This window comes from Python bivittatus, unplaced genomic scaffold (assembly GCF_059951505.1).
Source record: "Python bivittatus isolate LINGU-HERP-01145 unplaced genomic scaffold, Pbiv_v1 ctg000050_np1212, whole genome shotgun sequence".
Lineage (NCBI taxonomy): Eukaryota > Metazoa > Chordata > Lepidosauria > Squamata > Pythonidae > Python > Python bivittatus.
The window spans coordinates 3643877-3659597 of record NW_028277033.1 but is presented as its reverse complement, the minus strand read 5'-3'; the positions used below and the strand labels follow the sequence as shown (position 1 = coordinate 3659597).

The window sequence follows — 15721 nt, the reverse complement described above, 5'->3', positions numbered from 1 at the left end:
GCTAGAGAAGATGACACCCGGGGCCTTCTATTTCTCCTTTCCTGTCTCCTGGTTTATACCAACTACATTTCTTTCTCCTATCCCTCCAGATCTGAAGTTTCATTTTTTTATATATATAAAAGGTCCTTGCTCTTACACCATTAACAATGAAAGGTATAGGATAATAAGAATTTCCCAGTCATTTTTTATCAGTAAGTTAGTGGTTAGGCCACTGTTTAAGGCAGAGGAACAAGACCACTATAGAAACTGGGAAGTACACCCAATTCCTAGTGCCTTTGAACAATGTACTAAAGACTTAGAAGGCCAACAGGTAAGATATTTACATCATATAACCATCTCCAAATTCTGAAGAGGACTAACCTGAGCACTTCTCTGTCCGCAACAGTTTTGAAGGGCTGATGTATAAAAAAAGTTCCCTTTGAGCTAAGACTGTGCCCCTCTGGACAAGGGGCTATTGAAACTACAGAGCATGTCTTGTTATACTGTACCCTCTGTAAGGATCCTAGGACACACTTTATAACTTCTTGCCTGGGAAAACACCCAGGAAATTCTGATCTTTTTTATGTACAATACTTATGAGATCAGTATGATTTAGTTTCCTTGAACACAGCCAAATTCTCTTGTACTGCCTATAAACTTCGACATCTTGACTGCCCACCAATAAACTCAACCCCAGTTGTAATATTCTTATCCTGTTTGTGTTTCTATTCTTATTTTTATTTTTAACTCTGGTCTGTGACCATAATAAACTCTATGCTATGCTACCCATGTCTTGAATGAATTAATGAAGAATGCTATTATGCTTTTAACTGACCTTGGTTGATCTCAAAACCTCAGACCTGATGTGATCTCAGATGTAAGTGGGATATTACCAGGAAATCTCAGGCTGGAAGCTAGACTGGTCCATTGAAAAGTCCCCAAAGAATGCAGCGCCAAACCTTTTCTGAATGACTGCCAAGAAAAATGCATAACTGCCAAGAAAAAAATAGATACCTGAGATACCTGAGTTGAATTTGATTCAAAGAAATCCTTACTGTTTGATTTGTCTATGCCATTTAAAGTACCCAAGCTAAAATGTCTGAGAAGGAACACACCTAATGAAGGGGATGGAGGTATTCCAGACATACATAGCAAGGAGTTGGCTTTTGGTAATTCCCGGTTTTAACAAATTAAGGTAGGCAATTGTCTTTTTTTGCTTTGATTTTAAAACAAAACAAAGCAAAGATTATAATCTCCATCAGGGGAAAAGGAAAAGTATGGGCTTTGAATTTGAAAATGAACTACACAATATTATGCACTATTAATTATTAATTCTTAATTATTTTATTCCCATACTAATGTTATTAGAAGTAAAGCCCACAAAGGGCTTTCTCTCTGCAGTACCTAGCAAGTGGGTTTAGAATGGTTCCTTCATTTCACAATCATCCCAAAGTGTGGTCCATTAATGTTCTGTTTTGAAAGGTATTCATCAAATTACATCTTAAAAATCAGATGAGGTCCAATTTATCAGCACTTTAGTAAATAAGTTCTCAGCTGAGTCCTGCCACAAGTTAGTTTTAACAGATTGTAACCTCCATTTGCAACTAAAGATTTGTTCCAAGGCTTTTGTCCATGTGCAAAACATAATCTGCCTGATTTTGTTTCAAGATTGATTGCTCTTCTCTAGAATTCCATGACCGATAGGAGGGGAATGAGGAAGGAAAATTGTTTTTGAATGATGATGGTATTTTACTGCTACCCTGAGCATGAAAATTTATGTAGATGGCTCCGATTGCAAAAGTGCAAAGAAAAACATCTTAGTCTTTTTTTTTTTTTTTACTTTTGATGGCGTTACTGGAAATATTCATTTGTTGATCTAAATATTTATACGCTTTAATCTGTCACAAAGGCAATATATAAAACAATCTAAAAACCATAAAATGCAAATAAGCAGCCAACAGACTAATAGAAAAAGAAAAGAAAAGGCAAACAGAAACATCCAAGGTGACCGTGCACCACAGCAGCAGCACCAGCCTTACTGCCTGAAAGCAAGTTAGTAGTTTCAAACCATCCTTTTTTCCCTGACTATTTTAAGTGATTTGCAATAAAGCCTTAAAAAATCAAACTTAATAAAGATGGAAAAGAAAGCAGATAACATTCGGCATTACAGTCAAGGATGCTTCTCTCTAGGGCTGCATGGCACTTTATTGTTTTCCAAATGTGCTGCGGAGCTCACAGGGTTGCTAAACTAATACCTTTCTAGCTGTATCTCTTTCTGGGAAGGTCGGTCTTCCTACCCCAGTCTTCAAAGTGGGATGGATCCCAGAGATTCCAGATCACAAGAAAACCCCATATCAATGTTTTATCATTTCCCCCTCTGTCAGTGAGGGTTGTTATATGGAAAGATGAGAATGTCCTTGGATTTGAGTGGGTTAAATTTCTGAAGCACAGTTTTGGATCTTTGCAGATTTCTGTAGCTGCTGTGCTAAGCGAATGGGTTTTCAGACTGTGCTGTCTGGCATTTAATGGTGCGGTCTTAAAAGCAATAAAGCCTTCACTTTTCAAAGAAAAAGTAGGGTTGAAAACATGACATGCACATGCTAGAGAGAGAGACTGAGACTGCAATCGAGTTCTCTTTCCTCATGCAGAAAAGTTCATTAACCACGAACATTAACTGCTCATTGAACAGAAGAGGCCTTTTGTACAAAGGAGGCTGTGTTGAATGCACACTTAAACCCTGTGTTTCAGATTATTTGGGGTTTGTTAAGATTTAATTCACCTGGTGGCAGGACAAAAAATGGTCGGGCCATAGTTGAACTGGTGATCTGAAAACAGCATCTAGAGTACGCCCAGCATCTCTTGGTTGGAGAAGACTGGTGGTAGTGGACAAGTTGGCTGCAATGTAATGCTCTGCTTGGAATCTGTCTGCAGGTGGGCATTGGTAGTGTGGAGACAATGACAAGATAAAGCAGTAGACAGCATCCTGCATCACAGAAGTTTGCCTTTTGATAAATGGATGTTTTATGACTGGCCATTAAATGACTGGCAGCCATTTTGTCAGAGTACCTGGGCCCACATTCCAAATGTGCCCACTAGCTCAAAAGGCTGGGAACCTCTGCCCTTTGTTTATCACCCAGACTGAAAATGTATCAAAGAATTACATTTATGAGTAAGGCTGACAGTTCCTCAAACAGTGCCTGGAGTCAGTTCGTCACCATGTACAGTTCTGGACCTGCAAATAGATAGAACCTGATATTCAATAACCTTTTTGTTGGAACTGAGTTATTTGTGCCAGCCTCAAATCCTTTTTAACTCTAGACAGGGCAATACATTAACTGTCAAGAAGATAAAATATATTAAAAAAATATTAATTTAGTTTGTGACCCAGCTTTGGGCACTAAATCTATAAGAGGTCATCAAGACATATTGTTCAGATTCACAAGTCACTTATCTTTACAGAATTCAATATATGCCCTGAAATATATAGATCCATCTCTTTGACTTTCTGTCTGTAGGCTACCAATCTACTATCTGGTGTATTAATTCTGTTCCTTTAAGGATTTAAAATTGACTGTATGTACAGTTAAAAAGACCAACTTAAACTAAGGGCACTACCACTCCAAGAATCAACTCTGCACCCCTCTGCTCCTCATGTTGTCATCTGTGTTTAACAGGTGATACAGTGGTACCTCGGTTCACGAACTTAATTCGTTCCGTGACTCTGGTCGCGACCCGAATTGGTCGCGTCCCAAATCAAATTTCCCCATAAGGTTCAATGTAATTACGGTTAATCTGTTCTGAACCATATGTTGTTGTTTTTTTAAAACCGCAAAAATATGAAACAAAATACAGTATGAAGAGAGAGAACGCTAACCTTCCTCGACGCGACTTCTGGCGTGGAGGACAGGAAGGTGGGTGGGGAGGCGGTTATTGCTTGGAGGGAGAGTCCCCCTCCCTACAGGAAGCCACGGCCACGTGTCACGGGAGGGAAAATGGCCGTGGATCCTGTTCGTCACCCGATCAGGTGTTCGCGAACGGACGCAAAATTTTGCGAACGGAGCTGTTCATGAACCGAATTGTTCATGAACAGAAGTGTTCGTGACCCGAGGTACCACTGTATTTCTAGTTCCACTGTAGTATAACCCACAACTTAAAAAAAAAAAAAAAAGATTTGCAGTGACAAAGCCTGGCAGAGCTTGTGGGTGCTCTCTTTTTCTTAGTATGAGCTCATGCCTAACCCTTCCTCCTTCTTCTGAATTTAGCTGACATTATGTTTTGCTCTCAGATCCTTAAAGGGGAAAGGTAGCCTACCAGCTTCACAGTTATCACTTCACAGCAACTGCTTAGATGTCTTTGCCTACAACCGGACAAAAGCACAGTACCAGGTGGTCTATATATTAAAATTCAGCAGAGCCTGGTAGGGGCAGTTTTGATTCTTGACAAACCTTTGCATTTATTCCTGCACACAGTGGGCCAGACCAAGGTCACTGGGATAGAATTGACAATACTTGTGTCTATTTTCTCCTTCTCTTCATCAGAGGATTAACTTATGGAAAAAGTATCAGACTGTTTGGGGGTTTTCAAATGACTGCCTCATTGTTGGGTAGTCTAGCAATTTATTTTCTCTTGTATGGACTGGGGATGAAGGGATCTTGATTCTTCCAGAACCATATCTCCTGTCAGGGAACTTTCAGTTTCCAGTTTCTAATACCTGTCTGTAGACACTGTTTGGAATTCATAGTCTCCTCCCTGCTCATTTCAACTGCTGATACAGCTTACAATGATGATTATAGACTTCAACATCTGGTTCCAAAATGGATGACATGGTATCATGCCTCCTCACAGTTCTCAACAGGATTTTCAGTGCAGAAGGAATTACACTTTGACTGTTAAACTGCTTTAACGTTTTTGAAAAACTCAGATTTTTTTTCTTTTCTTTTTTTTTTTTTTGCAAAGTATCAAACCAAAAAAATGAAAATACAGATGCTGATTGTGTTATGAATGTATTTATTTCCTTTTTTATATGGAATTGGCAAGAAGGTATGAGAGGATTGTTCTGGCTCAAGGACTTACGTTTGTGGTAGGACAGAAAATGAATCACTTTTTTTTTTGGTCCTTTCTTATTGGTCACCCAGAGGGAGAACACTGATTGGCTCATCATGTTTTCTGCCTATACTCTGTACTCCAAGATCTGGAAAAGTGAAGCTGATTGTACAATTAGCTTCAAACTCTGATTTGGAGGGATGGGGGAATGGAAATTATCCAAAAACTCAGCCATATAGCAACTGAATTTCTTAAACAGTAGCTCATATGCCCCACAGAGAGATGGAGAAATTTCCTGTGGTATGGGGGATAGGTACAAATGGATGGAAAAGCCATAGATTTTAATGGCCAAGTCCATTCCTAGAGGTATCCTTAAAATTACTTGCAGGATTGGCCCACAGGGTTCATTTGTCCTTAATAAATTTTAAGCTTTGTTTTTCATGGCCCTTCAGTAACCACAAAAGCTGTGCCTGCAGTTGTTCTCTGTATCACGCAGCTATTAATGGCACGGATTTATGTACTAGAAGTTAGGGCAGTGCTTCTAGCCAGTGGGGATTCATACAAATGTTACAAAAGCCAAGTTAATTTGCCAAGCTTTATTACTCTTGAATATTCCAGCCCTTTTTCGAGCACATCCAACAAAGAGAGTGGGAATGCCAAAAGGATAGTTAGTCCTGAATTCACTCTTACCAGCATGATTCAACTGTTTGCATTGGACATTTGGAATGAAGTGGTTGATAATTATAAGATATTTATCTTCATAAATGTCCGAGTCATTTCTTTGCTTCCTCATGTAGAGTCTGTGTAAGATTTAAATACTGTATATGTATGTAAGAATGAGGCACTAAATACATACTGTATTTACAGTAACCCAATGAACACCAAAGTAACCATGCATAACAGTACTTTATTTTGTAATGCTTCTCTTGGAAACCACTGAAAGATTGGTTAAAAATATTCCACAGGCATTGCTTTCAATTTACCCTTTAGAATAGAGGTCAAATGGACCTTAACACATCTTCTTCACCATCAGAGGTTGCTCTGAAAATATAATAAAATTTCAGTAGAAAAAAGTAAAAAATAAAAAATATACTGCTGACATGAACTAATAAAGCCACTTTCCTCTCTAGCTTTTAAAAGAGAAATGTTTCAAAAGTTGGTCACATTTCTAAGTCTCAAGCAGGAAGGTATTTTATATTTCATATTTTGAAACCTGTAGATTTATTGATACAAGATAAAATAAAAATCAAATGAATTAACATGAAACTTTCTTCATTCTGAGTATATTAAGATATTTAGCATCTAGCTAAACTTTAATTCCAGTTAGTTCATTGTGAGAGGTAAGTATGTCTAATTTTTCCTCACTGAAATAAATAATTCCAGTCAATATTTACTTTTGGACCTTGCCAGATGCATTTAATCTTGCCAGGTGAATCTACTCTCTTCTTGATCCTACGTGTTTACATTGGAATCTTCCTTTCAATTTATTTCAACATTTTAAAAGATTCTTAAGGAACTTGCTTCATGCATATAAACTGATATAAGACTTGAAAATGTGTGGCCTCATCCAGAAGACAGTAGTGTAAACGGAATAGTTAAATGAGGTTCAGTAGAAGAGATTTAAATATGTCTTTATATTTTCTAACTGAAGTCAGTTTCAAATGCTAAATTTGGGCTATATGTTGTCTGTTTTGTTTTTAATTAAAAATTTAGTACAGTGAATTACTGTAGATGAGCTGTAGAAACAGTGGCATATTTTACTTTTGCTTTATCTTAGTTTTGCCTTAAGAGCAAATTTGCTGGTACGTATTTTAAACAGATCTATGTAATTATATGTTGGTTGTTAAATGTTTTCTCCAAAGGTCTGTAATGTGATGATGTCACTTATTATTAGTTACTCTGTGATAATGTAAACCTCAAAACAGAAATAATAGGGCAGAATGAACTGAATTCTATCAATCAAATCATTTTTAAACTTTATATTTGTAATATCCAATCATGCACTTGTTCATTATCTTCCAGGTTATTTTAAATCTTCAATATTAGATCTATATTAGATCTGGCAGATCTTTCTATACCTGAACCACATTTTATAGGGCATACCTAAATACATTTTGAAGTTTCAGGCTTCTATATTGCGAAAAAATGTATTATTAATCCTTAATCTTGATTATATATTAATCTAATGATATAATACTGATTTTATCAGTTTCTTTCAGCTTTTACTGTTGATCTCTGTCATCTTCTGAGATCATTATAATGTATGTTTTATTTAAGCTTTCACAGAACAACTTGTCTAGTTGTCTAGTCAGCATGTTTTCTAATAGATAATTGAATAATTAATTTACAGCTTTTTAGAACTTCTCCATTGTTCATTGTTAATTACTTTCCAGAAAGTTTATAGCTTGGAAGGAAGACATTACAGGCAACTAATTCTGTACTTCCTGTCTACAATTAGAATGAAACCAGTTGTATGCAGTATGGTGGTTTTCTTAATAGTCTGGCAGAGCTGCAGAACAATTATTTGTTTTGAATTGGTTTTTATGTGCAAAACCTGGGGCGGGGGGAGAAAGGAAAAATATCTGCTGGCTAGAAGTTATCTTGTTCTTTCTCCAAGAAATTTAGAGTGGTATTGGTGATATCCCCCCCCCCTTTTATTCTGAGTTACAGGCTGGGCTGCAGAAGATGATGGCTGGCTTAAAATCAGCTGTTAACCTTCATAACTGAGTAAAGGTTTCACCTTAATTTTCTTGGCCTATTTTACTTATTATAGTATTACAATCTTGGCTATTTTGTGGAGGAGTCGGGAGTGAGTGTTAAGGAAGAAAACTCCTGAGTCTTAAGCAGAAACTTGTTTCCTTGAACTCAGAGCATATGTTGGGAAAACTGGGTGTGACACAATAATTCATAGAGATCTTTAGAAACATTAGACTGAACCATTTTCACAACAGCAGCATAGTGTACCTGTTATAACAAAACAATTCCTTGGAATAAGTTGAGTTTGTCAACAATTCACAGAATTTTTATGTTTTATTTTATTTTATTTTATTTTGGTAGGAGGTGGTGGAGGTTTTATAGTGGGGAAATTTGGTAGCTTTATGATGAGATTGTATGAAAATTTGCTGATTTGGGTGAAAAATTGTAGACGTTGTTCTTCATGTATAGGGAGCAGTGGTCATACAGTATCTATGCCAATAGTATTGGGAAATAGAGTGATGAGATCTGGGAAGATAACATTGCTAAGTAGTTTTGCTAAGTTCTTTTTAAGATCCGAAAATAAGGTTTTTAGAATTGCCACTTCTTGTCTGCAAGGTCACTGTATCAGTGGGGTTCGGCTTGGATTCCTTAGGCTCTGGGAAACAACCTACAGTGATTCATTAGGTCATATTCACTAAGCAGAACTAAAAGCACATCTCTGCTATGGCTGGGCACTCAGTGACAAATGGAAATAGTGTTGTTGCTAACTGTTCAGCACTTTTTTTTAGGAAATGTCTGCTATGCCCCATCTTTCTCAAAGTGTCTCTGGATTCATGCTATGCAGGGATCTCTGATTCTAAGTTTCTCCTCCTCCCCCTCTTCTTCTTCATCATCATTGTAAAGTGATTCTTTGAATTTAGCTACTTGGGGACTTTATGAAAGACCCTGATAATCATGAAGGGGTCAATCAGTACAACCCGATATACTTTGGCCCGGAGGTCAATGATGAACAATATGTTCTGCAGGTCTACAAATATGGATGATGAAGGAACGATGAGATAAAATTCAGTGGACATTCATATTTAGACACAACATTCTTCTGAACGCATACTTTTATCCAAAATACAGAATTAAATATTAAGGCATATGTTCATGATCTTTTAAAGGGGGTAGAATGGACTTATGGATGTACATATGCTAGAATGTTATGGTCCAGAACTACATGTTTTTTTCCCCCTAAATGCCCTGTGTATCCTTACTATATATCCTTAATGTATTCATATTGACAGCATAATAGCTTGACAGCATATAATAATGGTATGTAAGGTAACAAAATACTTGTGAGCACTTTTGAGTTTGAACAATTGAACTGTGTAATGGGAAACCGAAACTACCCTATTCACTTTCACCAAGTAATTTCACAGTATGTCCTTGATGTACAACTCAGTTGTAGCACTAACACTTGACAAATATAACCTTGGAGCCTTCGGTTGTAGCTCATCTCTAAAGGATGGAGCAGTGATCCCAAACTAAGGTCAGGATGGCAAGTGTTGGTGTCAGTTGGAACTGACTCAGTGGCACCTAGCTAAATATCTAGGCAAAAACATGTTACCTGTTTTTCAGGGAATCTTGGAAACCAGATGTATGAATAATATATGTCACATCTTTCCCCATTTCCTCTACAATAACAAAATGAGGACCAGCACAGCACATTTATCCCCTTTTTCAGATCCATGACTTCAAGTTAACCTTGGAGGATCTGATCACAGGTGAGATACAAATAGCCCCATTCACTTTTTTGGCTTTTCCCCATTTTCTTCTACAATGCATAAAACCAATTTTATTTTTTGTATGTTGCTTTCTTGCTATAAGAGGTTATGGGGAAGCTATGGGTGAGTGAGTTGAAAGGTTTTCTCAGGAACAGCAACTCAACTGCACATGGTAAGAGGTCTGGGAGAAAGTGTGTCAAAGAGACTCCACATTCATTAACTCACTACAACAGAGGCTGGGAAATTCCTCTGAAGTTTCCAAGATTTTGTGTCTACCCTAGACTAGCATTAAAAATGCCTTCCTGAAATCCATGTTGTTCTTGCTTCTTTGGACTTGTCAGCTGCATGGGCCTTTACCACAAATATAATATTGGCTTGCTCCCTCCCTCCCTCCCACCCAGCCACCCACCCAAATTCAGTGTATTGTAGAAGAATGATGTACTGAATGTGATAAAAAAAAAAAAAAAATCTATCATAGCTTGTTGGATTTAATCACTTTGGATACGGTTTCATGCAATGGTGAGACTTCTTAAAATCCTTTGTCATTGTTCACCAGGGAAATGTTTGCTGCTGTGAAGTGCCTGAATTTAAGAAAGGGCATGCTATCATTAGAGTAGTATGAGCTGAGATGTTTATAAGTAGACTGGAAACTGAGTGCATGTGTAGCTAATCCCCCGCAGTTTTTTATTTTTTGCCTTTAATTGGACCACAATTTACTAGTATGCATAGAACCTTGCTTGTACGTTAATTTAACCTTGAGTTTGCAGAACTGCCAGAATACTAACCGGAATGATACACTGTGATTTATTTGTTGCAATCAAGTCATGCAATGTGTTGTTAGTCAGCTTCCTTCTCTTGTCTTAATTTTCTTTTCATCCCAGGATTAACTGATTTTTACACCCAATGAAGCATAATCTCTGACCACTAAATATTGATGCCAAGCGAATGGCAATTTGTGCAAATATTGGGACATGCTGTTTATCTGGGGGATGTCACCTTTCGTCTTCTCAAGCATTTCTTAGGAGTATCACAAATAAATCACTTAAAAAAAAAATTAGGTACAAGCTGATATATTGAAGCAGAGCATGGTACCAGTTTGTCTATAGGATGCTACTGAACTGAATACAGTATGACTTAATTCTTTAAGAAAAATGAAAATGTGCAATGACTGCTTGAGAAAAGGAGAAAAAAATAATTTAATCTGCATGTGAAAATTAACCCTTAGAGTCCTGCTTCTAGTTCTGGGACTTTTGTTCTGTGTTATTTTCTTCACAATGAGATCATACTCTTTATTCCTTTCAAACTCATGGTACGATATTGATCGAGTAGCCTGCAGAATTCCTCCCAGGTTTCTCATTTGGAGAATATCCGTATGTGGGAACTTCCTTTTCATTGCCAAAGGAAGAATCTGAATGGAATAGAGTTAACATTAAAATTACCTTTCAAAAAGACGAGATAAAATAGTTTATGCTGCACATTTATACAGGGCTGTTTTATTCAAAATAGATGAAACCTTGTATAATCCCTTAAAATTGCCAAATGTTGAGAAAAACCTGCCTGGCTTACTGTTGTACCATTCATAACAGAAGTTGTTCTTTGGGAATTAGCTGTGAAATCTCCCATCATGGAGGGGGGAGGCTTGATCTCTTCCTGGAAGATTAAGCTGTTGCAAAATTTCAGCAATCCTAGTTGTAATCCTGAACTGTGTCTTTGAATACTCTGTAGAAAGAAGTCAGTTCTTTAAGGGTTAATGTGGGGTCAAGGTTTCCCTGCTTGTCCTTCCTTGAAAAAACCTGCATGTTTCTGTTTCAACTGTTCACTGAAGAAGTGAATAGTAAGAATATCTAACAGTTCAGTAACAGTATAGTAATACAGTACGCAGAGGAAAATATGAGGATCCAGGCTTCTGGAGTTTTGAGAAACTGGGAAGCTAGAAACAAAATTGCAATTACTGAATTATCCAGATAATGACAGTGGTCAATAGGCTTTATTTATTAGATTTATATAGCTGCCTAACTTGCATAATCATGATTCCAGGCAGCATACATGAAATACAAACCCACGGAAAATAATATTGCAGAACAATACAATATCCACAAAAAAGAATCTGTAAACAAACATACAACAACATATAGCCGGGGCTGGTCAGCTGTTCCCTCTACTCTTATAAGATGGGCTCATCTATCATCCTGTTCCAACGCCTGTGGAAAAACCAAGTTTTTAAAGTTTTCCTGAAGGCTAACAGGGTTGGGGCCACCTAAATCTTTATTTTTACCTTCCCCCCCCCCCCATGCTGGTTTTGTTCCTCCAATTAACTCTGATCTTTTCTTTTTTCTTAAATAGCCCAATAGAATCTTGCCAGAATTTCTACAAAGATTTCACGTTACAGATAGACATGGCTTTCAATGTGTTCTTCCTGCTCTACTTTGGCTTGCGTGTAAGTACCTCCCTCCTCCATACCTGATTTTTGGGGGGTGGGGTGGGGGTAATAAGTTGCAGCACTATCTTTCCCAGATGTTCTCTTCAGGGTATCCTGGGATCTGCAACTTTGATGAGTATACAAAGATTGAAGGAAGCATTCCACTTGTTTGTCTCTTCTGAACAAACCAACTGAAGTATCTGCTCAAACCCATGTTGGGATTAGGAATGGCTTTAGTCAACCTCTGTTCATCAGCCTTTCTGGACCACTTGCCACCGTACACATGTGTGTGACATTCTCCCAACCAGCCACACTTCCAGAGATGGTGGAGCACATTTGAAAGGCACCAGACATAGAAGGCTCACTGAAGCAGAAAGGCAATGTGGAGTTTCAGGAAGGGAAGGAAATGATGGGGAAAAAATGCTAGGAGAATGACCTGTTTCACTTCTGCTAGCTCTCCCAGCAAGCTAGCAATCTTTTTTTTTTTTTTTTGCAGGGAGGTGGGGGAGACTTTTGGGGAAAGTTTAAAAGTTATTGTACATCCATAAGGATTTTATGAATATTTATAACAGCAGAACTCATATTACTGAGATGAATATTCCATCATCTCTTCCCTACCCATATCATTCTTATAATAAATAAGGGGTATAGTTTCTTTATCTAAAGTGTTATGGATCTGTTATCCATAAATAAAATAATTATTTCTTCTTATTTGGTGGATCTGCTACTTGTGCATATGGATATAAATTTCAAATTAAAAGAATACATTATAAATGCCCTCTTCTTCAATAGTGCAAGAATTTCCTATGAATTATAATGACTTTACAGCATATTAATGTTGTATTGTTAATGCTTGTAGAGATATGAAATGGAATAATTCAACCCCATCTCTTCCAGAATACTTCTTTTTTGCTCATGTGACAAAAGAGAGATTTCCCAAAAGAAAATATTGACCAATTCCAGGGTTTTAATGTACTTGGAAAGCAAATAAAAACAGAGAAGTTCATACTTTTTTCTGGGATTTATCTCATGTGAAAAAAACTACCTGTATTTTCCAATGGTTGAATTTTAACATTTAAAACCAATGCAACTGCATGGAAATGTTGTATATACATAACTGTCAGGCCTAGCCCAAGGAACTCCAGGAGACCATGCAGATTCAGTTCAGCAATGTTTATTAGCTACAACCTCTAGCAAGAATCTTCCCAGGCTGAAACTAGTTCCCAGGGTCAGCCAGTCAACACAGAGTGAATTTCTCAGGGAGGTGCCAGCCTCATCCTCTTATCTCTTCCTCACCCTTCAGGAGACGAAAGAGGATGCTTCCCTCCCTGAGTCTGGCCTTCATAATTCCATTCCATCACATCACCCCCCCCCCATCTTTATCCTCCCCCTCGGCGTTCTCAGCAGAACTTGGCAAAGGCGGGAGGGACGACATGTCAGGTGATGATGGTCTCTCAGTACCTCCTGCCTCCTCCATACAGTCTTCCGATGGGTCCTGAAAAACAGCTTCCCTCCCTGAGTCTGGCCTTCATAATTCCATTCCATCACAATAACTGAGAACTTGACATTATCTACAAAAAGAGATGAAGGACCACTTTAAAAAGATTGAGTATTGCTATAACTGAAGGGTTACTTCCTAGAAGGCTGGGACAAAAGTCTGCAAGGAATCAGCCGTTCAGTAGACTGCTGAGTTCTATGTTAAGGACTTGTGAATCTTGCAATTTGCAGTTATTCAGATTCTGAAGCTGTTTTTCCTATAGAAATCCACTTCTGTCTTCCTCTATAGGTTCTGTAGCCATTTTTCTTTTTTTCCCCTCCCCCCACCCCTAAGATGAAACTTTATGGCCTTAACCTAAGTCAGTTGAGTCTCTAGATGTCATTAAAATCATTAAATTAAATAAATGTATTTACGATCCCAGACTAATAATTTAAATAAATGTATTTACGATCCCAGACTAATGATTTAAATAAATGTATTTACGATCCCAGTACAAAATTTAAAATACAGAAAAACCAAACCTGAAAAATAATAATGAGAAGAGGGTATCAGTTGGCTTCTGCTAGAAACTTGGCAGCCTTTACTGTGGTTGTCCAAGTTAGGTCTTGCAGAAGGAAGATTGTAATTTCTTCATCACAGAGACAACCAACATTTTTGACAATTGAGTTTATGGACTCCATGGGTGATACAATGGGCAGTGTAACAATACATGGATTACTGACTCAAACTCTGCATCTGAGCAGACACACCTATAATTGTTGTACTACAGTTTCCATAATAGGTAGTGCACCAATCTGAGTGAAGATAAAAAATCTTCTATGTGGAATATGTAGGATGTTTTAGGGGTAGACTTTGTCATCTCAGAGTTGAGCTGAAACAAATCTTTTGGGGTGAGTCTCTAGTTCACCTTACCCTACTGGATAGGTTCTTCTCATCTCTGAGGAGGCAGTTTGATTCTGATCCGGTGCATTGTAGCATCTTACTTCAGACAATACTGTCTCTCAGCCTAGAGAAAGCTTTATTCAAACTTAAACAGAGGATTTGGGATTTAGATCTACAAAATGGCAGGGCCAAAATCAACCATCTCTATTATAGCGCTATTGCAGGTTCTGCATAGATGATTCTAGATGTCAAATGTTGAACCCTGCAGTATGATCCTGCTCTATTTGTTGTAGAACATGGGGCTCAAAGATTGTGAAACAATTCCTTAGAGATATCTTTCATAAAATAAGGGTGGTCCATGGTCCACTCATCCCAAATGTTGTCCTCACTCTTTTTATTTTGTTTCATTTATTTAATTCTCTCTCTCTCTCTCTCTCTCTCTCTCTCTCTCTCTCTCTCTCTCTTTTTTCCCCCCAGTTCATAGCAGCCAATGACAAGCTATGGTTTTGGCTGGAAGTAAACTCTGTGGTTGATTTCTTCACTGTTCCTCCCGTGTTTGTTTCAGTGTATTTAAACAGAAGTTGGCTGGGTAAGTACACAAAATTGCTGTTCCTCATTGTATATGTAAAAAAGAAAGAAGAAAATAGAAGAGAAAATGCAATAGGAGCTGGTAAAGGGTATGTTCCATGGGAATGGCAGAGGGTGTGGATTTATTTTCTATAGAACCCAAGGGCAAAACAAGAAGCAGTGGGTGGAAGCTTAACAGGAAGACATCCAAACTTGAAAGTAGAAATGTCCTGACCGTGAGAGCTCTTAGGCAGTGGACCAGCCAGCCTCCTGAATGCATGGGTGCTCCATCACTGGAGGCTTTCAAGAAAAGATTGGATGGCCGCTTGTCTGGGATGGTCTGAGGATTCCTGCACTGGGCTATATGGCCTCTAACATCCCTTCCAACTCTATGATTCTGTTCTTCTAAGCATCCTTGGGAACCTGGTTCAGAAGGCAACTTCATGCCCCTTTTCTGCTTCTAAAAGGAATGTGAAATCGCCGTGTTGCTTCACTTTGCCTTGCTTCAAGACCTTTTCCAATAGCTCCATTGCCACTTCTCTGTTTGTACAGGTCATGCACAAAACTCTCTTTTGATTAAATGGAGTTTCTAGAAGTCCTGGAAAATGCTTCTGCACATGCCCTATGGTTATGCAGAACTGTCTTCTAGCTAATGTGTTTTCTGGGATGAGGTTTTGGAATCTTACAAATGGCATAAATGGTGAATATCAGGGCTTCTGTAGTATGAACCACCTCCTGAAGGCAAAATGAAGCCTTCTTGCCCTCACGTACCAAACAGACCGGGGGGATCAGTCTCTGACTTTTGTCACTCCCCATATGAAATGAAAATTGCAGTTTGCAATGGATGAGTTTGTCCACTGAAACTGG

General features: G+C 38.1%; 1 protein-coding gene across 4 annotated transcripts in view; it reads left to right on the top strand.

Annotated features, from left to right (window-relative positions):
* Positions 1-15721, top strand: part of KCNMA1 (potassium calcium-activated channel subfamily M alpha 1) — a 523843-nt gene that overhangs the window by 276895 nt on the left and 231227 nt on the right. For all 4 annotated transcript variants that reach the window (XM_088128983.1, XM_088128982.1, XM_088128975.1 and 1 more), the window contains exons 4-5: positions 11832-11925; positions 14765-14876. In XM_088128983.1, coding sequence (XP_087985109.1) covers positions 11832-11925; positions 14765-14876 — 206 coding nt within the window. The remainder of the gene's footprint in view (positions 1-11831; positions 11926-14764; positions 14877-15721) is intronic.